Genomic DNA, 25,402 nt, shown 5'->3' on the forward strand with positions numbered 1-25,402 from the left:
AGACCCAGCCACAGAGGAGGATGAATCTATAACACTATACAATTTTTCTGTCTCCAAATGCTGAGCCTGGGTTCTGTGACAGATCCTGGGGATGAAATGATGACTCATACAGAGAGTTTACACTTTAGCAGGGCCATGGACAAGCAAACAGAACTTGATCCAGCTAGGACAGGGTGTGGACAGGGAAGTTACTACTGAGGCCAAGAAAGAGAGGAGCAGATATCTTCACCATTAACTGGCTGCCTTAGTTATTATAAAGGGAAAACATTATTTCCTCCGACTCCTCTCTAATGTGCCTGTTACCAGCCCCTGCAGCTCTGACTTAACAGTCCCCAGAATGTGTAAGGCAATTACATGTGGTATATACATGGGTATGGGTGTCTTTTATTAATCTGAGATGTCAACTATCACAGCCCGTCATCCCAAGGGGGGTTCTGTACCCTAATGGAACAACCAGTGAAATCCTCAGGCTCTTTATCTTAGCCTGGTACAGGGGCCTTGGTTATGCCCCTGAATTGCACTCATAAAACATCAACACATAGATTTCCCAAAGCAGTGTAGGGACAGGGCCACAGAGCCAGAGGCCACTTCCTGTAGTCCTTTCATTCTAGTGAAAGTTCTGTCTTCCTACAGTCTGACTTGGGGCCACTTGGGAATGACAGCTGTATAGTGGGGGGTGGCGAAAGGAGGGAATACTCACTTTAGTATTACTTATGTCAGCTTTATAGCCAGAGGTCAAAGAATGCCCCCACCCCAGAGCCTAGACCCTTTTTCCAGTGAGTCTTCTCTTTGACTTTTCAAAATTATCTATCTATAGGGCTTAAAATGGGGGACACTTAAGCAGAGTCTAGGGACTTTCTTTGGGTCATGAAAGCTATAAGAGTTGGTTCTGCTCAGACTTAGTGGGAGTTAGGCATATAGGCTGAGATAAGAAAATTGCTTTGCAAGTAGGAATGTAAGTGCAGAAAGATTGCTCTCTAGTGGGACTGACAAAAATTGCAGTACTGGGGACTCCAGAAAAAAATGAAGACAAATGTTAAGTTAGATTCCTGTGTTTGTACTTGAAGAATGTGTGAAGGGATCCTGATCCTCCCTTTCCTGTTGTAAAATGGTTGATGCCTAAAGAGATCCGGTCCACAAGACCTTGACTAAATTCCTGGCCCTTTCTTCTCCATTTAACTTTGTATATGTTTGTTATTGTGACTATATGGTGATTTACTTTAAAAAGACTTCAGTATAAGTGGTATATACTTTCACCTGCGTCTTTTGGATGCTTTGTTTTCATGTGAAGTTTATTGCGGTCAACCCTCCAGAGATGGCTGGGGCAGTTGGTTAGAAAAACTGAACAGGCCCAGGCCCTTGCAAGCCCAGCAGCCCTCTGTCTCCAGAGTCATGCTGGAGACTTTAGGGAGACTCCGTTACCTTGTACAACTGTGAGAGCTGGGCCTGCCACTGAAACATTGTGTCAGCCTCTAAGTGACCCTTTCACTAGATGGTAAAGTGAGATGCCTCATCCCCAAACTATAAGAACAGTTGTATGGCTGTTTTTGTGTCTCCTGGCTAACAAATGTTACATGTTTGGCAGCATTTGGTATAGTGCTTGCTTTCAGTATAATCTACCACCAGTTAGTGAGGTTGTGGAAAGAAGGACACACAATCTCCCAAATTCATCAAGAGAACGGACAATTGCTGAATGGCCAAACTGGCTTAGATCTGTTGGCGATATTCAGTGTGTCCCTTCCTTTCCATTTATCCATCAAGGAATTACTGAACCCTATCATGCGCCTGTCCTGGGAGTTTGTCCTTGGCTGCAAGCTATTCTCAGGCAGTGACTGGGATGGGATGGGAGAGAGGATGAAACTGAAGGGTCTTGGAGTCTAAGAGCTTCCTCTGTACTGAGGGAGGGAGGGTGACATGACCAAGACTTCTAATGTCTTTGGTGGTGGTGGGTGGGGCTGGCAGTGTAGGTGGTTTTGGTTTGATGACAATTTTTGGGCAGCAGCATTTGAGAAGATGATTTGGGAGAAGGGTGGGGAGGAAGAGTGATCGAGTTCTACACAGAGTTGGGGAGGGCAGGCTTCAGGAAACAGGCCTGGGGTGCCAACGTACAGTGAGATCCTGTGACTTTCTTCATTTGGCCACCTAGGTGGAAGGAGGGACAGCAGTGGATTACCAGAAGGGTCCAGTAGTAGCAGTCTAGCCCTCAAGTGCTCTTTCATTCGTTCAAGCAGGCTTAATGTATTAAGCACTTATTGTGTCAAGAAGTGTGGTAGCAGTCAGTGTGGACGTGCCGCGGTGTGCAAAGCCACAGAGCCCTGATCCAGGAAGCCCCTAGTGGAGGAGATACATAGTGATCAAACAATCTTACAACTTTTTGTAAAAAGCCCATAGTAGATGTTCTGAAGAGAAGCTTTTGGAACTGTGAGCGAAGAACAGGGGAGTCGAAGAGAGTTTGGATGGGATTTTTCACTCTTCAGGCACCAAGTCCCCCACACAGTGGATCAGCGCTTAGAAAAAGCCAGGCCTGGGGACTTGGAAGCCCCTGCACCCCTAGCGCCAGTAGGGCCCCGGCCCCGGCCCCGCCGTCGGGGGGCGCTGCCTCCTCCCGGGCGGCGGGGGGCGCTGCGGTCTGGCGGCGGGGGGCGCTGCCTCCTCCGGGACGGCGGGGGGCGCTGCGGGCCGGGCGGCGGGGGCGGCCCGGGCCGGCGCGGCGAGCCGCGCGGCGGATGGAGAGTCTGGCCGCGGCCGGCGGCGCCGCCTCCTTGTCGGGCCGGGCGCGGCGGGCCGGGGCCTTTGTGTGAGGCGGCGGCGGCGATGGTGCTCGGGGCCCCGCGGAGCCGGGTAAGCGCGGCCAGGCCGAGGGCTGCCCCTGGTCGAAGCCCGACCCCCGTACCGGCATTTCTCTCGCTCTTGCTGGGGTTCTCTTGCCCGCTCCCTTTGGCCGGACCCATCTTCCCCGCCCGCGCGCCGACCCCGGCCGGCCCCGCCGCCCCTCCCTTGGCCCCTTATTCAGCCCCGTGCCCCCGCCAGGCTCACCCGGGTGAGCCCTGCGCTGTTTGTGGAGGGACCGAGGCGTTCGGTGCCTCCGGAGGGAGCGCCCCAGCAGATGCAGCGCCCTTCCCTCCCAGATGCGAGTCTCCGGAGGGGAGACCGCGGCGCCCGGAGATTGTTGGGGTGTCCTCGGAAGTTCCCCAGCCTCCGCGTCTCGCACCCTCCACTCTGGCTGCCCAGCGCTGCGACCCGCCGATCGTTCAGGGGTGGCTACCAGGGCCCGGGAGATGCTTGGCCGGTACCCCACAATACTCAGACTCTTCCTGGGCCCCAGAAAAAGTTGGGAGTTGTTGGTAGAATCTGGAGAGGTGGAGAAAGGGGCTGTGTTGCACAGAGTTGTGAGACTGAACAGGGATTCAAGTAGCTCTTCCTTAGTCGTGCAGGAGTCAGAAAGAGCAGAAAGTGATAGTGAACAAGCCTCTAGGAGTCTTACCTGTATAATTAGAAGTCTTTCTTGCGGCATCAAGTAAATATATGTTAGTGCAGGGCAACAAAATATAAACCCCGAAAAGGGTGGCCAAAAAGAATACAACATATTAAAGTAATATTAAATACTACCACAGTTGTGTTCTGTTTTGCTTTGGTGTGCATTCTGAGTGTTTTAACTTCACAGAATACAGGGACTGTGATGAAGCAGTATCTGGAGGGGCTCTGGGTTGTCGAAAGGCCAGAGAGCAGGTATGTAGTATAGGCAGAGAGAGATGGGGATTCAAGAACGTGAGATTTATTTAGAGATTGATTGAGAGTTTGAAGACACAGCAATGACATAGCTAAAAGATGGAACTACCTTATCTGTTCCTCAGTAGCTAGTGGAGCTTTGATAGTTGTGTTCAAGCATGTGCATGGCATTTGGCATCATGAGGGAAAAGAATATGCTCAGTGAAGTAGGAAAGCTTGTATTTGGGAGGAAATTAATAGAGAAATTTGATCCAGTGGCTCTGGTAATGAAGTATAAGATTGTGTCCGAGGGAATGCCCCTAGTTCGTCTCTAGGCACCAGCTTAAGACGAAGCTATCAGATTGTCATCAATCGTTTTGGTTTTTGTCTTAACTCTTTGAGTATATACAGGGGGAGATGTCGTTGTCTTGTCATAATGGAGGAACTCTCCATGCCAATTTACTCCTGATCCCCACCCGGGGCTTGGAAGCATTCAGAGTGGTGGTATTTTCTCCTGCATAGCCCCTCTTTTGCACGGATGTGTTTGGCCATCCATCTTTTTCTCTTGCTGTCCACAGATTAACTGTGCTGATAAGGAGGTAATTTCATAGGAGCTGCTAAGATGGGCATGAGGATCAAACTGCAAAGCACCAACCACCCCAACAACCTGCTGAAGGAACTCAACAAGTGCCGGCTCTCAGAGACCATGTGCGACGTCACCATTGTGGTGGGGAGCCGCTCCTTCCCGGCCCACAAGGCTGTTCTGGCCTGTGCAGCTGGCTACTTCCAGAACCTCTTCCTGAATACTGGCCTTGATGCTGCCAGGACCTATGTGGTGGACTTCATCACCCCTGCCAACTTTGAGAAGGTTCTGAGCTTTGTCTACACATCAGAACTCTTCACAGACCTGATCAATGTTGGGGTCATCTACGAGGTGGCTGAGCGTCTGGGTATGGAGGACCTTCTCCAGGCCTGTCACTCTACCTTTCCTGACCTAGAGAGCACTGCCAGGGCCAAGCCCCTGACCAGCACCAATGAGAGCCACTCTGGTACCCTGAGTTGTCCTTCGGCAGAACCTGCCCATCCCCTTGGAGAACTCCGAGCTGGTGGGGACCACCTTGGTGCTGATAGAAACTATGTGTTGCCCAGTGATGCTGGAGGGAGCTATAAAGAGGAAGAGAGGAATGTTGCCAGTGACGCTAACCATAGCCTGCTTCTGCTGCAACCGCCACCACCACCACCAAAGACAGAAGACCATGACACCCCTGCTCCCTTCACGTCCATTCCTAGCATGATGACCCAGCCAGTCCTAGGCACTGTCAGCACGGGCATCCAGACCAGCACCAGCTCCTGCCAGCCATACAAAGTTCAAAGCAATGGAGACTTCAGTAAAAACAGCTTCCTCACCCCTGACAATGCAGTAGACATTACCACTGAGACCAACTCCTGTCTGAGCAATAGTGAGCACTCCAGAGATCCAGGCTTTGGGCAGATGGATGAGCTCCAGCTTGAGGACCTGGGGGATGATGACTTGCAGTTTGAAGACCCTGCTGAGGATATAGGCACAGCTGAGGAGGTGATTGAGCTGAGTGATGACAGTGAGGATGAGCTGACTTTTGGAGAGAATGACAATCGGGAGAATAAGGCCATGCCCTGCCAGGTGTGCAAGAAAGTTCTAGAGCCCAACATTCAACTGATCCGGCAGCATGCTCGGGACCATGTGGACCTGCTGACGGGCAACTGCAAGGTCTGCGAGACCCACTTCCAGGACCGAAACTCCCGGGTAACCCATGTCCTGTCCCACATTGGTATTTTCCTTTTCTCCTGCGACATGTGTGAAACTAAGTTCTTTACCCAGTGGCAGCTGACCCTTCACCGACGGGATGGAATATTTGAGAACAACATCATTGTCCACCCCAATGATCCCCTGCCAGGGAAGCTGGGTGTCTTTTCAGGAGCAGCCTCCCCAGAGCTGAAATGCGCTGCCTGTGGGAAGGTATTGGCCAAAGATTTCCATGTGGTCCGGGGCCACATCCTTGACCACCTAAACTTGAAGGGCCAGGCCTGCAGTGTCTGCGACCAGCGTCACCTTAACCTCTGCAGCCTCATGTGGCACACGCTGTCCCATCTCGGCATTTCAGTCTTCTCCTGTTCTGTCTGTGCCAACAGCTTTGTGGACTGGCATCTTCTAGAGAAGCACATGGCTGTGCACCAAAGCCTGGAAGATGCCCTCTTCCACTGCCACTTGTGCAGCCAGAGCTTCAAGTCAGAGGCTGCCTATCGCTACCACGTCAGCCAGCACAAATGCATCAGTGGCCTTGATGCACGGCCTGGTTTTGGGCTACAGCACTCAGCTCTCCAGAAGCGGAAGCTGCCAGCAGAGGAGTTTCTGAGTGAAGAGCTGGCGCTGCAGGGCCAACCTGGGAACAGCAAGTATAGCTGCAAGGTCTGTGGCAAAAGATTTGCCCACACAAGCGAATTCAACTACCACCGGCGGATCCACACGGGCGAGAAGCCATACCAATGTAAGGTGTGCCACAAGTTCTTCCGAGGCCGCTCAACCATCAAGTGCCACCTAAAGACACACTCGGGGGCCCTCATGTACCGCTGCACAGTCTGTGGGCACTACAGTTCCACCCTTAACCTCATGAGCAAGCATGTTGGTGTGCACAAAGGCAGCCTCCCCCCTGACTTCACCATCGAGCAGACCTTCATGTACATCATCCATTCCAAAGAGGCGGAAAAGAACCCAGACAGTTGACTGGGTCCCGGCAGAGCCGCGGGGAGCTCCTACGCAGCAGCCGGGATGCTGATATCTAAGAGCTGTTGGTCCCTCCCCAGCTGAAGTTATAATTTTGCCTTGGTAGGAATTCTGTTCTGTGTTGTGTTTAAAGAAGAAAAGAAGAAGAAATAGCACATAAGCTGTTACTGTTTTTGAGAAGCAACAGCCCCCTATCACATTTACCTCCATACCTGTTCTTGCCCATGAAGGGCTGTGTTTTTTATTCTTTTGAGGCTGGTTTTGGGATCTAGTCAAGCAGTTGGTGTCCACTAGACCCCCTTCCCCAGCCTCTCTAGTTTTAGTTTACTGATAGGTTTTATGCTGCTAAGAATCCAACCAACAGCCTCACTGAACAGAGGGAGTAAAGGGAGGTGTTCACTGTGGGTGTTACCGCCAGGCCTCCAGCTGGGATGACCAGCTATGAGAAAGATTTTGGGAATGTGGTCATTCAGAAAAGACAGGTCAACAGGGCAGTCCCCTCAGGTTCCAGCCCTCAGCAGGGACAAGGTATCAGGGATGTAGGTGTCTGCTTATCTACGGCCCTCATCTGCTGATTGGACAGTGAAAATCTTTTGGCAGCTAGATCCATACTAGAGACAGAGCTTTCTATTTAGGTCAGAAAGCTTTGGGATGAATCCCTGTCAGCCAGAAGAGGTGTCCTGCGGTGCCGCCAGAAGTGGCAGCCTGGATGGACAGGAGAGATTTCTCTTTTCTCCTAATTTCCAAAGAAACAGGATTTTATGGAGTGATGGCCCAGGAGGTCTGACCTTCTGTGGGGCAGAGAGGATAGGGAACCACTTGATATAGTCATCTGTTTTGGCCACTTGTGTTGGCTGTGAGTGTCCTGGTGGAGAGGTGGGGATGTCTCTGACAGCAGCAGCCTTGCCTTAATTTATATCTGGTCTCCTGCCCAGAAGTGTTTGGCCCGTGGTTTAGATGAGCTGACTCCATGAAGTGGTGGAGTCGCAGACCGCGAGCCCTTGAGAATTAAAGGGACCTGAGTAACTGGTGGTGTGTAGCAGGGTGTGCGTTCTGACTGTCTGTCCTAGTCGGGTAACCTGTTGTTTACTTTGTGCTAACAGTGCCGTAGCTTTGGCAGCTCACCTTTGACCTGCTGGAATTTATCCTGATCTGTTGTTGCCATTACCTCCAGGGGTCGCTGTTGGATGGCAGCTGGTTCAGGCCCTCCGTGGGTGGCTGCAGAGTGTGCCGGCCCAGCCCATGCAGCTGGTTAGCTCCACTCTTACTTGGTTTTCTAAGGGGCTTTGCCCAAAGAAGGCTTGAGGGATAGGGCCCTCGATCTTGCATACTTGTGAGGTGCCACCTCAGTAGCTCATACTACCTCACCCTGCTCAGGTGAGCTCTGGGAGTCCCTGGCTTCAGCCCTGACACTGCCCCTGGTGGGATTCGGCAGCACCCTGGGCTGTTTCACAAGCAAGTAGTTTTCGTTAACTCACAAAGCCTTTTTGGACATTAATATTTATTTATTTTTGTTTTTGTATACACATTACCCAGCATGTCTTTTGTATAAGAGACTTTAGGAAAATGAGTTTTTCCCCAGCAAGTAGCCATATTCCAGAAAATAACCTTGACCAGAGATTTGGAGAACCAGGGGTATAACTAAGGGAGGACGTGTCAAGCCCTTAAGCAAATTCTTTTCTTCTCCAGATTGTCTCTAGCATAATAAACCCAGGGAACACTTTAGGCCATGGATATGTGTTCTAGAAAGTTCGGGCCAGTTAAATTCCAGGCCTTTCATCCCCTTTCTATCCTGTGATGGAGTAGATTGGGGACAGGGTTGAGGGGAGCAAGTGACATGAAGGACCTATTTGCACAGTTTGGAAGCCTCCTGTCCTTATTTATATTGAGATGTCAGACAAACCAAAGCTCCATCCCTGTTGGTCCTGCTGCTTCTCCCCAGCCCTGAACTGATAAAGCCTCAGAGTCGGAGTGCATGGCTCTCTGGTGGGGTGACCATTAGATGAAGGGACTTGTACAGTGGCCAGCTTAAAGGTCCACCTTAGACCATCTAAACCCACCTTGTTCAGTGTCCCCTCAGGACATCCTCATCAGTAAAGCAGTGTTGAGACTCTTCGTTGCTGACTGGCTTCTTCCTTTCTTACTCACATTGACCATTAGAATTTAAGAAGGAGATGTGTAACAGACTACAATCAAGTGTCTGCTACATTTTCAAGCATGAGCAATCCCTCCCAGACTGTTGGTGAGGACTGATTTTTGAAATGCTGGCGTGAGAGAGGTGGTAATTACTGGAACCAGCCAAGTGGCTGAGAGCAGATAAATGTGCTGGAGAAACCTTTTTCCTTAACAGAGGGCATCATGGATGCTGGGTGGTCTGTGTACTTAACCTGAAACTGTGAAGTTTTCCTTTTTTGCCAGTAAACCAAAAAGCAGATCCTTGAAACTGTGCCCTTGAAACACGAGACAGAAAACTGCATCCCCTGATCCCCCTGGGGCTGATCACATTGATCAGGGTGGCCCAGTTGGTCCCAGTCAGATATGTCATAGGGTCAGTAGCTCATGAGATTTGTTGACCAAACCCTCTCCCTGTTGGGGACCCTTATATTCACACCTGAACTTCCCCATTTCTCTCCACCCCGCCAAAGTCATGTCTGCTTCCTCTGCCTCTAGCTCACCCTCTTCTGAATGGTTTTACTTGAAACACTATATTGTGGCATAGGGCACCCTGGGATACCTGGTAGAAGGTATTCGTTTTGTTTTGCATTTTTAATTGTTTTGACTTTCCGTTCATTTGATTTTGTTGCTCCCTCTCTCCTGGAGCCTAGTTTAGTACTATCTTCTGTGTTACTCTGAAGTTCTGTTAAAGCCTTTAACATCCTCTTCTCCTGTTTTCTTGGTATGTACTCAGGACCAGCTACATCATTTGTGGAGCTCTCTTATTCACAAATTATTAAGAATGATCATAGAGCATTAAACCAAATATGAGGCCATTCCCAACTTGTTTTCTGAGGGGAAAATGGTAATACTTGTGTGGGACCTGGGGTTAAACAGCAGAGGCTCCATGTGGCCAGAGGCAGAGATTAGTATCCTGGCACTCCGGTGATTGACTGGTGACTTACAGATGCCACAGCACCTGCTGGGAAGCTCTGCTAAACCTTAGTATTTGGTCCTAAATTTTATGACTCCATGGAGTTCCCATCGTCCATGGCTAGTTAGGAAGAAAGGAGGTGGGATAGGGGTCAGGCCCAGGTGACCTTTAAGAACCAGGAGATGGGTAAAAGTTTTTTTTTTTATATCCTTCTTTTCTGATCTATGAGTACCCATTTGTCTCCAGGCCAAACCTTTGGGCTTAAATATCTTTTTCCTAGACAGGTTTTTGCTAGTGTTGAATTTTCTTCCTCCTCTGGCCTCCTTCTGTGGCCCTTTCCCCAAGCCCCAGACTACTTCCAAAGCAAATTCTAGATGGACGCTGTATTTGTTGGTATGGGAATGGGCTCTGTGTAGCGGTCTGCACCCATCTGGGACTCTTTTCCCTAAATCCTGCACCAAATGAGTCAGGAGGCAGGGTGCACAGCATTAGTTTCAATGTGGTTATGCATCATAAGCTTAACATCAGAATGAAAATGAAACTCGATTTTGATGTTTCTTTAAAATCCTTCACCTGTTCAGTCCACTTGCTGCCCCCACCTTGAATAGCTAAAGTCTCTTACGAAACAGAGAAGAGTTGTTGACGTCTAACTCCTTCCATTAAATTAATAAGTACTGACCTCCTAATATTTAAGTGTTTACTATCTATTGCTGTAAAGTTTTGTATATTTTGTAAACTTTTTTCCCCAAATAGTAGATGTCTAAAATCATTGTACATCTGATTCTTTTATATTCCATTGTTCAGCACAAAGTGTGGTTTTTATTTAGAATAAAAAAAGAAATTTGAAATGAGAGTTCTCTTCCTACCTGCTATGAATATGCTCATACCTGGAGTTCAGAATATCTGGGCTCATCACCCTTTCAGTAGCACATTTCTGCCCAGCAGATGCCAGAATTCTTTCAGGTAGCACATTTTCCTTTTCTGTAGCTGGAATTCCCCAGGATTAACTTGTTGACCTGTTTTTAGTGGGAAATTAAGTCAAAGACTCAACCTTTTCAGGGGGTATTCCTGAGAGGATCCTCCATCAGCCCAGAGAGAGTGGTGGGTCCCTGCCTGTGTCTATTTGGACTAATGTTACTAAGTGAGAGATTTGGCTACAATTTGTTTTGCCAATGCCATTTGATTTGCTGGGACATGGTGTGTCTTTGGAGCGAGACATTGAAAGAGGGAGGAGGCAAAAGTTTGGCATAGTTTAATGAGATTGATACACGGGTGTTTCCACAGAGGAGACAGACCTCAAGAAGTTAGGAACTGATGTCCATTTGGCCCCAGAGCACATGGCCCAGGTGGGGCTCCCATCAGTGCTCAGTAGATGCTGAGTGTAACAGCTGGTTCCCACTCTTCCCCTCCATGGATGGGAGGCCTTAGGGAAGTATTCATACTGCCAGGGTGATAACTAACCTTGGGAGAGTGGCCTCTGAGGTGACCTGGAATGTGACAGAGATGTAAAATTAGGTTTCCTTTGGGAAACTGCTGTAGCCCAAGTCAGAGGAGGCAGTGATGGCGCATCAGATCTTGGCTTGCTTCTTTATGTTGGGACAAGAGAGGAAAGTCTTTTTCAATGTGAATTCTGAATTGGTAGGCTAAGCCCTTCCTGCGACCCAAGCCACAACCCAGACTCCTGATTCAAAAAGCCTTCAGCTCTGTGCTACTGAGCAGCTGTCTGCAGCGTAAGGCCCTTTCAGGTTTGGGTCCAGTGAGCAGGGAGATGCAGGTTTCCTTCCATGCTCCTGACAAACCTGGGTGCGTATGCAATTGGAGCACCTGGTCAATGCATCCACAGAACAGGTCTGATTTCTCAAAGCAGAACAGGTGGTCTCCAGGTCAGTGAGTAGTTGCTCCAAGTTAAACATTCCAGATACATCAAGCACTTGAGCAGGACAGAGGAGATGGCGAAGAGGTTATCAGTGATTCCATCTAGTCCCCTCACCACAGGCAGGATTAAGAGGCAAAGGACGTGGAATTGGAAGACGGAAACTAGATCCTGTTCTTAGGCCTTTACTTCAGAGTTCTTCATGGACAGCGTCCTAGTCTCCCAAACATAAGTGATCCTTTTCCAGAAGACCTACTTGTTAACAGAGGACTTCTTTGCTTCATCTGTAGAAGTGTTAAGGAACCTAAGTTGTGGGACAGGAAAATTATGAAAAGACATGGCCAGGGAGAACTGACCTATAACAGTGTCAGAGCTCTGCCCTGTGACGGAATTGAGAAGTTTCCACTGTGGCCTTCCCCATCTGGTGCTGGGGACAGAGGGTGAAGGACAGAGCATCTGTCAGCACCTGCTGCTGGCTGTCCCAAGGGCTGCTCCCAGAATGACATCCCTTGATACTTTCCTATGATCTGGAGAGAAAGAGATGGGGGTGGGTTGGGCTTTCTGGTGGCTCTGTGTCTCCCTAGAAGAAGTCTGGAAGTTTCCTAGATCCGAAGCTGGGAGAAGGTCAGCTATGAGGAGCTGACTCTGGGACAGCTCCTCTGCTTGTGGGGAGGGAGCAGGATGGACAACGGGGAGGGGAGGGTGTCAACAAGGAAATGGAGCTGTGTTTCCTGGATAGCCGAGGGTGGAGATACCCTGCAGCCGACCCAGCTGCAGGGTGCAGGTCTCAGACCTTGGCTTCGCCCCCACTCCTGACATCCCCATCCCCCTTCACTTATCATAGCTGTGCATAGGATGCACAGCTGGAGAACGTCCTGCTGGGGTCGCCTGGTTCCTTGGCCTCTGGCCTCTTGTCCCCATAACCTGCATAGTGAGCTGGAAGATCAACAAGCTCACACACACAAAAGGAGTTTTGTGACGTTCTTGCAGAGCTCACTCTTTCCGGCCAGAGTGATTTATGAAATGAATGTGTCTAGTTTCCTCTGCTGAGCACCTCTTTAGTCTCAGCTCCCTTCCCAATCCCAGCTGGAAGTGCAGATTTTTAAAAGATCCAGAGTCCATGACTATCTCTCCCATTTATTTCACCTTTTTTTCTGCATGGCTCCTTAGACACAAGGACCGAGACAAATAGTACAACACCGAGGGCCTGCTCTCTATCCCTCCCGACCCTGTCTCCCTCTCCATACCTCAGTATTTTAAGATAGACACAAATTTGACCCTCCCCCTCTACATCCCCCCAAATCTCCCACCTATACTCTTACCTGTGCCTTTTCCGTCACTGTTGGAGGAGTCTGGCCTTTACCTCAGCTGGATGTAAGAGGCTGAGGGGGAGAGGAGGGGGAAGTGTTTGGAAGCAAAGGGGATGCCTGAAAGCTCAGGCTTGGCTCGGGGTCGGGGGCTACTGCAGCGGGCTGGCTGTCCCCCTTGGTGATGATGATGGAATGCTGGGTGGAACAGGAGGAAGAGGAGGAGTGTGTGCCTGCCCTGGTCTGGTCCTTAGGAAGGTAATGGACTACAGCGTTCAGGAGCCGGCCCCGGAAGTGTGGGCTGAGAAAGTTGTAAAGGATGGGGTTGATGACACAGTGCAGCATGGAGAAGCAGTCGATGACATCATAGAAGAAGTAGAGCAGGTGGACCAGGTGGCAGTGGAGGGAAATGTGGGTCCCATGCAGTGTGAGCAGCAGCAGGGTCACATGATAGGGCAACCAGCAAATGACAAAGACGGCCACATAGGCACACATCAGCAGGCAGTGGCGCCGGCTCTTGGGTTGTTCTGGCTGCCGCAGCCGGCAGGCCGTCAGCACGTTGAAGACTGCGATAAGAGGGAAGGGCAGCAGGAAGCCCAGGATGGTGGTGGACAGGGCCACTGCCAGGGCCCAGGTACTGTACGTTTCAAAAGGTGCCATGAAGAGGCACATGGGCTCAGGGCCCTCCACCAGCTGGATGTGGACCACTTCAGGCAGCGGGATGATGGCCGAGAGGACCCAGATGCCCGCACACATGGCCCGCCGCACTCGGTGCTGGTAACGCTGCCAGGAGGGGGAGGCACTGGTGAGGGTGACATAGCGGTCAACGCTGAGGCACACCAGGAAGAAGATGCTGCTGTACATGTTGACAAAGTAGAAGTAGTGAGTGAAGCGGCAGGAGAAGCTGCCCCAGAGCCAGGTGTAGTCCAGCGTGACCTCCAGCATCCACACGGGCAGAGACAGGACAATGCCCAGGTCCGCGATGGCCATGTTGAGGATGTAGAGGTTCAGCAGCCCCGCCCGGCCTGAGCCGCGCCAGTTGACGCATATCACCAGGAGGTTCTCCACCAGCCCAACCACAAACATGGCCAGGTAGAGGGCAAAGAGGATCACGCGCTTGGTGCTCTCGCTGAGCTCCACGTGGCACTCAGACAAAGTGTGGTTGAAGAGGTCGAGCAGCTCGGTCCAGTTGTGGATATCTCCAAGGTCACTGGCGGGCACTGCGGTGACCCCCTCCGAGGGGCCGGGCCCCCAGCTGGGTTTCACTGACATTGGGACCAGCACACACCTATTGGGATGAAGGGAGGGTTGGAAGGGAAAGCAGACTTTGAGAGCCTTGTGTCCTCAAGGTAGAGGCCAGAGGGAGTCGGGGGCTTTGGGGAAAGATTCTGGGGCTGATGAGGCAAGAAAGGGAAGTTTAGCTTTCAAACTGTGAATAAATAATACACAACTTACTTGCTACCTTTGACCCAAGAGCAGAGATACTTTCTTAAGGGGTTTCAGGTGGAAGAGGCCAGGGCTGTTGGTGTCTACCAACATTTCTTCCCAACCCCAGCCAGTTCTCCCTCAACAACCCCTTCAATGCCCCCACACCCGCCATTCCTAGGTGGTCTCCAACCTCCACCTCTCTCCTGGCACTTCATTACTCAGCCCTTTTGCACAGATCTTCATTGCTTTTTTTCTGTCTCGTTTGGACCTTGAGTGTGGAACACACACACACACCACACACATCTGATTCACCCCAGGAAAACCTGTGGATCACACGGGAAAGCCGGTTGTCTCCAAGCCCTGACTCCCATCTTCCCTGGGAGAGGGCGACACTCACCTAAATTTTCCTTGGGAGCCCCTCCGTCCTGGAGGGAGGGCCGGCAGGTCCAGGCTGTGGGGAGCTGTGAGGAGGCTGGAGGGCCCTTGGCTGTGGGGCTGGCTTCCGTGCTGGCTTCACGGCTGCCCTTCCCATCCGGGAAGTAGCTGTCACTGCTGAGACTCTGTGGAGAAGGCGGGGGTTTTTCCTGCATTCCCCCAATCCGGTTACAGGGGACGTCCTAGCAAAAGACCCGGTGTGCCAGTGGCAGGGAGGTCATACTGCCAGCATTAAAATCCCAACTCCTCCCTCACTCGCTGAATGAATTTACCTCTTTCCTTAGCCTCAGTGCTCTCCTCTGCAAAGTGGGGTCAACAATACTATCTACTAAAAGGGATGCTGTGAGAATTAAAGGTGCTGTTGAGGGAAGGAAAGTGCTTAGCTCACATCGGGCCTGTGGCAAATGCTTCACAGATATATGTATTTTCCTCTCCCTAAGTCAGCTTGGAATCCCTCTCTCCCCTGTCTTAATTCCTACTAGAGTGAAATTGGATGTGGAGGTGTAGGGGAGGGTTAAAATAAATCTGAAAATCAGTTTGGCTTTTAATGACTCTGGCCCAACCCTGCCATTCTCCCCAGCCCCTCACAGGGCTGTGAGCTCCCTGCCTTCATCTTGTGACTGGAGGTGAGAATCTGGGGAGAAAGATAAGATTAAATGGCTGGGCATGGTGGCTCACACCTGTAATTCTAGCACTTTGGGAGGCTGAGGCAGGAGAATCGCTTGAGCCCAGGAGGCAGAGGTTTCGGTGAGCTGAGATCAGGCCACTGCAGTCCAGCCTGGGTGACAGAGTTAAAAAAAAAAAAAAAAAAGATTGAATGTGGGGTGTCAAGGGGGCTTTGTCAAAGCTTCGGGGAGATTCCTAAATGGGGAGGGAGAGAGAGAATGGCGCCCTCCCCTGTGGCTCTATACTTCTCTGCGTGAAGGGCGTGGTGGGTGGCTGGCAGGGAATGAGCAGGGGATGGGGTGTGGGGGAGGGAGAGCAGAGTTGTCTCTCCCTCCAAACTAGTGGGTAAGGGATTCTGAGCTGCATGTTATGGGTGAACATTTTGTGTCAGCAGAGCTTCCTGCCTCTCAGAGGGCTTTCACCTCACTTCATACCGTTTGATTCTGGAGATACCCCTCTGGGGAGGATGGATTTCTTCACTCTCTTTGAGGCCCAGAGAGGTTGTGTGTTACACAAGCCACACTTGGCAGATGGCAGAGCTGCCTAGGCCTGAGCCAAAGGTGTGTCGCCTGGAGGGGATTGAGTATATATTAAGTCAAGGTGACATTCCCATAGCATAAAATTAACCATTTTAAAATGTGTGATTTAATGGCATTTAGTCATGCACATTGTGCAACCACCACCGCTGTCTAAGTGCTAAACATCTTCATTACCCCCAAAGAAAACCCTATAACCATTAAGCAATCAATCCTATTCCCCCGCCCCCAACCTTCTGCTACCTGTCCCTATGGATTTACCTATTCTGGATACTTAATAGAAAGGGAACCATATCATATGTGACCTTCTGTGTCTGTTCCTTTTTTTTTTTTCACTTAGCATGTTTTCAAGGTTCATTCACATTGGAACATGCATCCGTACTTCATTTCCTTTCATGGCTGAGTAATATTCCCTTATGTATGTGTGTGTATATATATATATACACACCACATTTTATGCACTCAAAGAGAACATTTTTAAAAAGTTTGCTAATTGATTCTTTTATTATGGTAAAATATACATAAGATTTACCATGTTAACCATTTTTAGATGTACAGTTCAGTGGCACTAAGTGCATTTACACTGCTGTGCAACCATCAGTGCCATTTATCTCCATTAGAGGGGATATTTTTAATTTTGCAGTTTTCTTAAACCTTCCACTTACATATCAGATCACTTTGAGATCACAAAATCTATCATGGCCGGTGCAGTGGCTCATACCAGTAATCCCAGCACTTTGGGAGGCCGAGATGGGAAGACTGCTTGAGCCCAGGAGTTTGAGACCAGCCTGGGCAACAAGATGAGACCCCCATCTCTACAAAAAAATAAAATAATTAGCCAGTTATGGTGGTGCAATCTGTACTTGGGAGGCTGAGGTGGGAGGATCACTTGAGTCTAGGAATTCAAGGCTGCAGTGAGCCATAATCACACCGCTGCACTGAAGCCTGGGTGAGAGAGCTAGATCCCATCTCTTAAACAAAACAAAAGAAAACAAACAACAACAACAAACAAACAAACAATCATGGGCTAGGCTAGGTGGCTCACGCTTGTAATCCTAGCACTTTGGGAGGCTGAGGTGGGCAGATCACCTGAGGTCAGGAATTCGAGACCAACCTGGCCAACATGGTGAAACCTTGTCTCTACTAAAAATGCAAAAATTAGCCAGGCATGGTGGTGCATGCCTGTAATCCCAGCTACACAGTAGGCTGAGATGGGAGAATCTCTTGAACCCAGGAGGCAGACGTTGCAGTGAGCTGAGATCACGCCACTGCACTCCATCCTGGGCCATGGAGCGAGACTCTGTCTCAAAAAAACAAAACAAAACAAAAACAAACCATCATGATGAACCAAGACAGTGTGAAATGTTGCTTACTTCAATTTTTCAGTTAGTTTTGCTCTCATTTCCTCTCTAGGATCTTAGTTTCTATCCCATTGATATTTTTCTTCAGTAAGGAGCCTTCTGAGAATTTCCCCTTCCCACTACATGCTTTTGACCCATGCAAATGAAGCCTGTCCTAGACCAAGCACCCTCCAAGGAAGACCCTGGTCTGGTCTTTGTCCTCTCCAGATGGCCACATCTGAGACCATTTCTGTTCCTCACAAGACTGCCCTTTAGTGGCTCCTATCTCCTGGGTCTCTGAATTGTCCTTCCCACATGGAGACATCCCCTGTGCAGCCTCACCTCTACCTGCTCCCTGCTCCCACCTACTCCTGTCGCCCAATGTGTATTTGTAGAAAGAGGAAGTGATGGTGGTTCCTTCTGGCAGAAGGGAAAGCTCCTCCCTCAGGAAGAAATAAGTGATAGCTCTGCAGTTTTCATGTGGGGCTTTTTTAGGGGGTGGGGGTGCAGCTGGAAAGAGAGAGACTGGGAGGAAGAGAAAGAGGGAGGAGCAGGAGGCCAGGCTCTTCGCCAACCTGGGCAAAAGGAGCAGGCCAGCAGCTTTGCCCTATGCAGCAGGAACAGCAGCAGTGAAACAATTCCTGGAAATTTACTCTTTCTCCTCCCCGCCCCACTTTTTTCCCCCAAAAAAGTGTAGACAAGACTTTGTGATCAACAATCAGAAAGGAAGGAAGGTACCAGGGAGGAGGTATTGAGAGGCAGAGATAAAGGTAGACGACTTCCCAGAGTCGGGTCGGGAAAAGAGCTGTGCCTGGAGCCTGGCAGAAGAGATGAGGCAGGCTGTCCCAGGGATCAACCCATGTGCCTGACTTACGGGTGGAGGCAGGTGCCTTGTGGACAGGTTAAGGCTGAGGCATTTGGCAGTGATTGCACTCGTGTCCACAGTGTGAACTTCCAGAAGGCCACTGAGTCAGGAAGCCAAGTCTAGTCATGGAGGTTGCTCTGCCCTCCTGCCACAGCTTCCCCAAGCTAGAGAGGCATCTGGTTTGCCCAGCAGTACCAGATTGATTAGGAGCTTTCTAGTCTCCTCAAAGCCTGTGCCCCACTCCCCTGTCCTTGGCTCTCTCTGCTCAGTTTTTCCCTGTTCACCGGGTCTTTACAAAACACGGTGGAGATAACACCAGTTTTTGAATCAGACCTGTTTTTGACACTTTTTTCCACCACTTGGTAGCTGTGTGATCTTGGGCAGGTCACTTAACCTTTCTGAATCTCAGTTTCTTTTCTTTTGTTTTTAAATATTTATTTGTACAGATTGATGTGGTGCATGTGCAGTTTTGTTACATGTATAGGTTATCCATCACAAGAATAACATGCATTGTACCCATCGACTAGTTTCTCATCATCTACCCACCTCCCATTCCCTCTTCCTTCCAAGTTGCCACTGTTCACCATTTCACTCTCCACATCCATGTGTACACATCTTTTAGCACTCACATATGAGTGAGAACATGCAATATTTGATTTTCTGTGCCTCGTTTGTTTTACTTAAAATAATGATCTCCGGTTCCATCCACATTGCTGCAAAAGACATAATTTCATTCTTTTTAATGGCCAAATAGTATTCCATTGTGTATATATACCACATTTTCTTTATCATTTTATTTGTTAATGGATGCTTAGGTTGATTCTATGTCTTTGCTATTGTGAATAGTGCTGTGATAAACATACTAGTACAGGTGTCTTTTTAATGTACTGATTTCTTTCCCTTGAGTAAATACCCAGTAGTGGGATTGCCGGGTTGAATGGCAGTTCTACTTTTAGTTTTTTGAAAAATCTGCATACTGTTTTCCATAGAAGTTGTACTAGTTCACATTTCCACCAGCAATGTCTAAGAGTTCTCTTTGCTCCACATCCTTGCCAACATCTTTTATTTTATTTTATTTTGTATTTTTTAGTAGAGATGGGGTTTCACCGTGTTAGCCAGGATGGTCTCGATCTGACCTCGTGATCCACCCGTCTCGGCCTCCCAAAGTGCTGGGATTACAGGCTTGAGCCACCGCGCCCGGCCATCTTTTATTTTTTTATCTTTTTAATAGTAGCCATTCTGACTGGGGTAAGATGATATGGCGTTGTGGTTTTTATTTGCATTTCTCTGATGATTAGTGATGTTGAGCATTTTTTCATATATCTGTTGGCCATTTGTATATCTTCTTTTGAAAAATGTCCATTGGTGTCATTTGCCCACATTTTAGTGGGATTATTTGTGGGGTTTTTTTTTTTTTTCTTGCTCGAGTTCTTTGTATATTCTGGATATGTCCCCTGTCGGATGAGTAGTTTACAAATATTTTCTCCAATTCTGCGGGTTGTTCATTCTGTTGCTTATTTCTTTTGTTGTTCAGAGCTTTTTAGTTTAAGTCCCATTTGTTTATTTTTGCTTTTGTTGCCTGTGCTTCTGAGATCTTAGTCATAAATTCTTTGCCTAGTCCAATGTCCAGGAGACTTTTCCTTATATTAGATACTAGATTTCCCCCCCAATACTAGATTTTCTTCTAATATTTTAATAATAGTTTTGGGTCTTATATGTAAGTCTTTAATCCATCTTGAGTTGAATTTTGTGTCTGATGAGAGATAGGAGTTTAATGTCAGTTTCTTAATATGTAAAGTGAGGATAATGATGCTTCCCTTACAGGTTATTATATGGGATACATGAGATAATATATACCAGCATGCCCTTTTTCCACTTGTTGAGGATAAGGAAAAAGGAATCCCCTCTTGTGGAACTGACATTGAGAGACCTCTCTAGTCCTATTACCACCGGCCATTTTTTCCTCTCTGAATTAGATCAACATGAGCCAGGTCTTTTATTTGTCTGTCTTGGGTTGTGTTTTTTACATAGAAGGGTGGGAACATTCCCAGATGTCACTATGAATTACCACAGAGAGATGTAGTAATAGTAACAGCTAATGTTTATTGAATACGCACCATTGGCCAGACACAGTTGTAAGGGGTGTTATCCATATCACCTCATTTAATCCTCATAACAACTTCGCGGAGTGTGTACTACCATCGACAAGGAAACCAAAGCACAGAAACTTTAAATAACTTGCCCCAGTCACACAGCTAGTAGTTCAATAAGCCCATATTACAAGGATTCTTGAGCTGGATTCCATGCAGCTAATGGTTTTAGGTGTGAACTCTATGAAAAGTATAAGCAAGTTTTTGATTGTTGTGTTATGTGCATTTTTGTAGGGGCTTATAACCTTTCTTAGATTCTCGAAGGGGCCCATGATGTCCAAAAGCTTAAAAAAAAAAAATGACCCGTGGAGAGCTTCTCCTAGACTGGGGTCAGGATCAAAAAAGCAATGTTGGGTATCTGCTTCTGTGGAGCTGACTCAGCCCTAGGAATTCTAGGAAATTTCTTGCGTGAGGAAGGAGGTGTCTCCATGAAGGCTGAGGGATTTGTAGAATGATCTCAGAGGGATTTGAGAAGGGGAAAGTGAATGTCTTTGCTTCCCACCCCCTATCTTTCACGAGATGAAGGACAACCGTTTCCTCTGTGATTTCCAAGTGTGAGAAGGGAGAGGGTGTGACATTAGTCTAAGGAAGAGGAAGCTTGAAAAGACTGATAAGAGACTGGAAGGGACCCAGATATTATTAATATCCCTCTGCTGCCTACAGCATTGGCAACCTCCCCGCATGCCTCCACCCTTCCCCGCTCCTTCGGTCTCCTATCTCTCCCAGCTCCTGTTTCTCCCTCACTCTCCCATCTCCTGATCTGCACCCCTCCCCCAGCCTCTCTGTAGATGTGGTAAGTCTCTTATTGATTCCGGATTTCTTCTGTTTCTGTTAACTTTTCTTGAGCACCTAATGTATGCTGGTCAGAAATTCTCCAGTGCTTCCCAAGACCCAATCTTTCTAAGTTTTCAACATTTTAATAAAGGCATATGGATTCTTCAACTCCCTGAAATTGGGGTTGGGAGGACTTGACAAAGTCATCGGGATTCTCCTCCCTCGTTATAAAGATGAGAAAAATGGAGGCTTTAGGAAATCTCATAGTGTCGCAAGATGCAAGAAATAGTGATGAAAATGGAAAGCGAAGCCAGATGTTGCAGTGTCAGCTACCTCAACATTCATTATCTCTGCTAGAAGCTAGTGCTGCCAGGGGCTGGATATAAAAAAATGACAGGACTCAGTCTCGGAGCCCCTGCGAGTCTGTCAAACCTCTAGTATGCAGCACACTCAAGGCACCATTCGTATTGCTTAATTAACACGAATCCAGTCTCTTACCAGCCAGCAGTCTTGCTGTTTCCCTCCTTCTTGGAGGATTCGTGCAGGGAGATATGGGGGCGCCCTGATGCTGGAGAGCGTGGCCATTGGTATGAGCTGAAGAGCCTTGGCCCATCCCAGGCAGATGTACACGTTGTGACTGCAGGGCTAGAGAAGAACCACCAGGGGGCGCGCGGCTCTTTGCTAGCCTCTGGTTTCTGCAGGAAACCTCTCCTTCCCCCCTCCCAGTCCATCTCCACTTCTTCCTTCAATTAGGGGACAGAAATTGGGCAAACATGGACAGTGGGAGAGATGCCTAGTGCAAAGAAACCCTGGATTATTCTGTCCCACCCCTACTTCCCCAGCTCCCTGACCCTCTACATCCTGCCCACCAGTTATGAAATAGTTTCCTCGACCTCACCTGGAGGGACCTTCCTTGGATAGCAGTGAGGTACAGTCTGTACCCCTTTCTGTAGTCTCCTGAGGAGAAGATCCCTCCTGTCCATCAACACCTTGATACAAACTAAAGTAATACCTTTCCAGTTACTAGGGTTCATATATTTCCCTGCTTGGACGAGGTTTTGAACGCACCATCCTCATTGTCCTTGTTCAAATGAGCAATGTTTTTAGCCTCTCAGTGTCTGAGGGGTCCAGATCCTAGATGTGGGCTCTGACAGGGGAGGGCAGAGGACGGTGGAGCCAGCACCCAGGGCATATCAGGAGGTGAGCGGGTGAGCCCTGTGACACCTGCGTAAGTCATTCCATTCCCCCTCCCAGCAGCCCTGGATACTTCCTTCCTTTGGGTTCCAAGGCTCCATTCCCTTCTTTCCCCTTTCTTTACCTGTGAGGTTGGACTCCCCCTGTGGGTCTTCCACTTCTTTCTGCTCCAGAAAACTACTGTAGCAGGAGGGGACCTGCTCCTGTCCACTCTTTTGCCTTCTTCTTCTCATCCTAGAGAGCCTGATCATGCCCTACTTTTCTGGGGAGTGATTGATTCTACATGCTGAGTGGGATGAGGAAACTCAGGCTCAGAGCAGGATTTCCACCGAATGTGCCTGCAAACCAGTAACTTCCCAGTCAAGTCTGTGTTCTGGGAGACCATGGTTCAGGAGTGCTGGTATACAGTGTGTGTTAGGCCATTCTTGTGTTGCTATAATAAATACCTGAGACTGGGTAATTTATAAAGAAAACAGGTTTAATTGGCTCCTGGTTCTGCAGGCTGTACAAGCATGCATCTGCTTGGCTCCTGGTGAGGCATCAGGAAGCTTACAATCACAGCAGAAGGTCAAGCGGGAGCTGATTTGTCATATAGTGAGTGGGAGCAAGAGAGAGAGAGCTGAGGAGGTGCCACACTTTTAAACAAACAGATCTCATGACAACTCATTCCAGTGTCTCCAGGACAGCATCAAGCCATGAGGGATCCACTACCATGACCCAACACCTTCCACCCGCCCCTGCCTCTAATATTGGGGACCACATTTCAACATGCAATTTTGGTGGCACAGATATCCAAACTGTATCACAAGATATGTAGAGAAAAGTTCTGACCCTTGGTTGTAGATCAGAGTAGTGTGTATCATGGTGTGTGTGTGTGTGGGCATCTGTGTGGATACTTGTGTGTACACCTGAGTAGGCACAGCAAGGCAGAGAGACATTGATGGACTAGGGAAACATTGCTGAGTAGTGATAACTACTCACTGGGCAGGACTTGGGATTTGCAATTGCATGCATGAGTGCCTGCAAAGGCAGTTGAAAGAGCAGAGAGATGAAGCCAGGGTAAAAGATGGTGCAGAAAGACAGTGATCAGGGAAGAAAATGAGGACTTTCCGCTAAAATGCCTGAGGAGGCCGGGCGCGGTGGCTCAAGCCTATAATCCCAGCACTTTGGGAGGCCGAGACGGGTGGATCATGAGGTCAGGAGATCGAGACCATCCTGGCTAACATGGTGAAACCCCGTCTGTACTAAAAAAAAATACAAAAAAGCTAGTCGGGCGAGGTGGTGGGTGCCTGTAGTCCCAGCTACTCGGGAGGCTGAGGCAGGAGAATGGCATAAACCCGGGAGGCGGAGCTTGCAGTGAGCCAAGATCCGGCCACTGCTCTCCAGGCTGGGCGACAGAGCGAGACTCTGTCTCAAAAACAAAAACAAACAAACAATAAAATGCCTGAGGGCCTCCCTGCCTACCGTAGCCCTCTGTGTTCTTAAATCCTCCTGTCTGAACAGAGGCCAGACTCTCATTTCACCCCAGCCCGTCTGGGTCTGTCCTCTGCAAAGTAATGTGGCTCTACCTGGCGGCCCTCCTGGGCCTGTACTACCTTCTGTGCTCGTACCAGGAGAGACAGGTGGTGAGCTAGCTGAGAGACAAGTATGTGTTCATCATGAGCTGTGACTCACGCTTCAGGAACCTGCCGGCCAGACAGCTGGATGTACGAGGCTTGCAGGAGCTGGGTGTAGGACAGAGAAGGGGGCCAAGCAGCTGAGAGGCCAGACTTCAGACAGGCTAGAGATGGTGACCATGGACATCACCAAGACAGAGAGCATTGCTGCAGCTGCCCAGTGGGTGAAGGAGCATGTGGGGGACAGAGGTACCACCTCAATCCCTCCTCATGCCTATTTGTTTCTTCTCTCTGTGTGTCACTAGGGGAGACCTAGTGTCTGCTAACTGGGAACATTCCCAAGACTTTTATTTTCAGGGGCTTGAGCTTTCCATTTTCCAGAGCAGAAGTCCTAGAGTGGTTGTGGCTGGGCCCAGGGTTAGAGGAGTCCAGCCTGTGGTTAGAGCCCAGTCTCTGGAGAATGTGGGGTCCTGACAGTTGGCATGAGACCATCGGGGATGGGGCCGGGCAGGATCCAGGCTTCTGATCTCAGCATTCTCTTACTGGTCCTTCACAGTTGTCCCTGTTGAGGGCTTTAAGATGATCCCCACTTGACTCACCAGGACACTGGGGCTTGGAGAGCTGAAGGGACTTCACATCAAACACTGAGTGATGAATCCTGTTCCTTTTGGGGAAAGGGAGATCATTGATTGCTTTGTTCTGATTGTAAATGGAAAACATGGAGAAATTATAGTAGAGGATAAGATTGGATAAATAGGATGATAAGAGAGGATTTCTCATTGGAGAAATGATAGAAGAGGATGGGAGTGAAATGACATTCACCGTAATCCCAGCCTCCAGGGTTAATCTCCCTCTACTTTACGCATTCTGGGGTCAGCATTTTCATCATCAAATTTCTTCCACAATATAACAATCAAGGTCTCCATATTCCAGCATGTGGAGAGACCATAATTTGTTAAAGGGATTCTATATCGTTGAATGCTGAAGTTTGTTACCCACTTTTCCTGGCATAAGTAACATCTCAGTAATGATTCTCTACCAAGGTTTGTTGACAGACTTAGCAGTGCTATCCAAGAAAAGTAAAACTATTGAATCAAAGAATCCTCATTTCTTCAAGTCCAGGAAAGGTTTCTGAGTGGGGGAATGGCTACCATTGCAGGCTTTATTGTTTTTCCAATATTCCTAGGGTCAAGCTCTGTCTCCCGTATCCCCCAGCCACCATCCACTCACACCCCTGCCCCTGCTGGCCTGGAATCCGTAGCTCTGTAGCTCTGACTACTCCAGATCTTTCATGCTATTAGTTTGCTCCCCTGTGTCTTCTGTAGAATCTTCCCCAAAACTTGCTGGGCCCTATGGGGATAGGGCAGAGGTGGCCTTGTGGGATCATGGGAGGAGAGGGTGGTACTTCCTGGGGCAGAGAGTAGTCTGGACACCTGTGTGGCATAAGACCCCCTTCGCTCCTCCCCTCCTGCTCTGGCCATTCAGTCCACAGTGAGCTTTGGGATTCCCAGGTACACAGGGTGACCTTTTCTTCCAGGACAGATATTGCCTTGGCATTATTGCAGGTTGTAGCATAGCTTGTCCTCTGATGGCCAGTGCAGGCCTGTTCTCTAAGTTCTGCCAGTCTTAGGATTTAAGTGTATCTCTCCTAACCAGGATAC

At 49.0% G+C, this 25,402-nt stretch overlaps 3 protein-coding genes across 5 annotated transcripts in view; 2 read left to right on the top strand and 1 right to left on the bottom strand.

Moving 5' to 3' along the window:
• The window catches only part of LOC117090858 (retinol dehydrogenase 16-like), a 45,021-nt gene that overhangs the window by 1,241 nt on the left and 18,378 nt on the right, over positions 1–25,402 (top strand). The window contains exon 2 of the mRNA XM_033223481.1: positions 2,564–2,841. Coding sequence (XP_033079372.1) covers positions 2,564–2,841 — 278 coding nt within the window. The remainder of the gene's footprint in view (positions 1–2,563; positions 2,842–25,402) is intronic.
• ZBTB39 (zinc finger and BTB domain containing 39) lies at positions 2,700–10,410 on the top strand. Of its 2 annotated transcripts, none has more exons than XM_033221611.1 (2): positions 2,700–2,841; positions 4,287–10,410. In XM_033221611.1, exon 2 carries the CDS (start codon positions 4,331–4,333, stop codon positions 6,467–6,469), a length of 2,139 nt encoding a protein of 712 aa, XP_033077502.1. In that variant the 5' UTR covers positions 2,700–2,841; positions 4,287–4,330; the 3' UTR covers positions 6,470–10,410. The 2 variants fall into 2 exon arrangements, with proteins under 2 accessions (XP_033077502.1, XP_033077505.1); XM_033221614.1 differs by lacking the exon at positions 2,700–2,841 and adding an exon at positions 2,861–3,289.
• Positions 10,794–14,765, bottom strand: GPR182 (G protein-coupled receptor 182). 2 transcript variants are annotated; one of them, XM_033221616.1, is made up of 3 exons: positions 14,563–14,765; positions 12,753–14,025; positions 10,794–11,044 (listed from the first exon to the last, which is right to left on the bottom strand). In XM_033221616.1, exon 2 carries the CDS (start codon positions 14,007–14,009, stop codon positions 12,795–12,797), a length of 1,215 nt encoding a protein of 404 aa, XP_033077507.1. In that variant the 5' UTR covers positions 14,010–14,025; positions 14,563–14,765; the 3' UTR covers positions 10,794–11,044; positions 12,753–12,794. The 2 variants fall into 2 exon arrangements, with proteins under 2 accessions (XP_033077507.1, XP_033077506.1); XM_033221615.1 differs by having other exon boundaries at positions 10,795–11,734.

Source organism: Trachypithecus francoisi, unplaced genomic scaffold, assembly GCF_009764315.1.
Source record: "Trachypithecus francoisi isolate TF-2019V2 unplaced genomic scaffold, Tfra_2.0 Lachesis_group11, whole genome shotgun sequence".
Taxonomy (NCBI): domain Eukaryota; kingdom Metazoa; phylum Chordata; class Mammalia; order Primates; family Cercopithecidae; genus Trachypithecus; species Trachypithecus francoisi.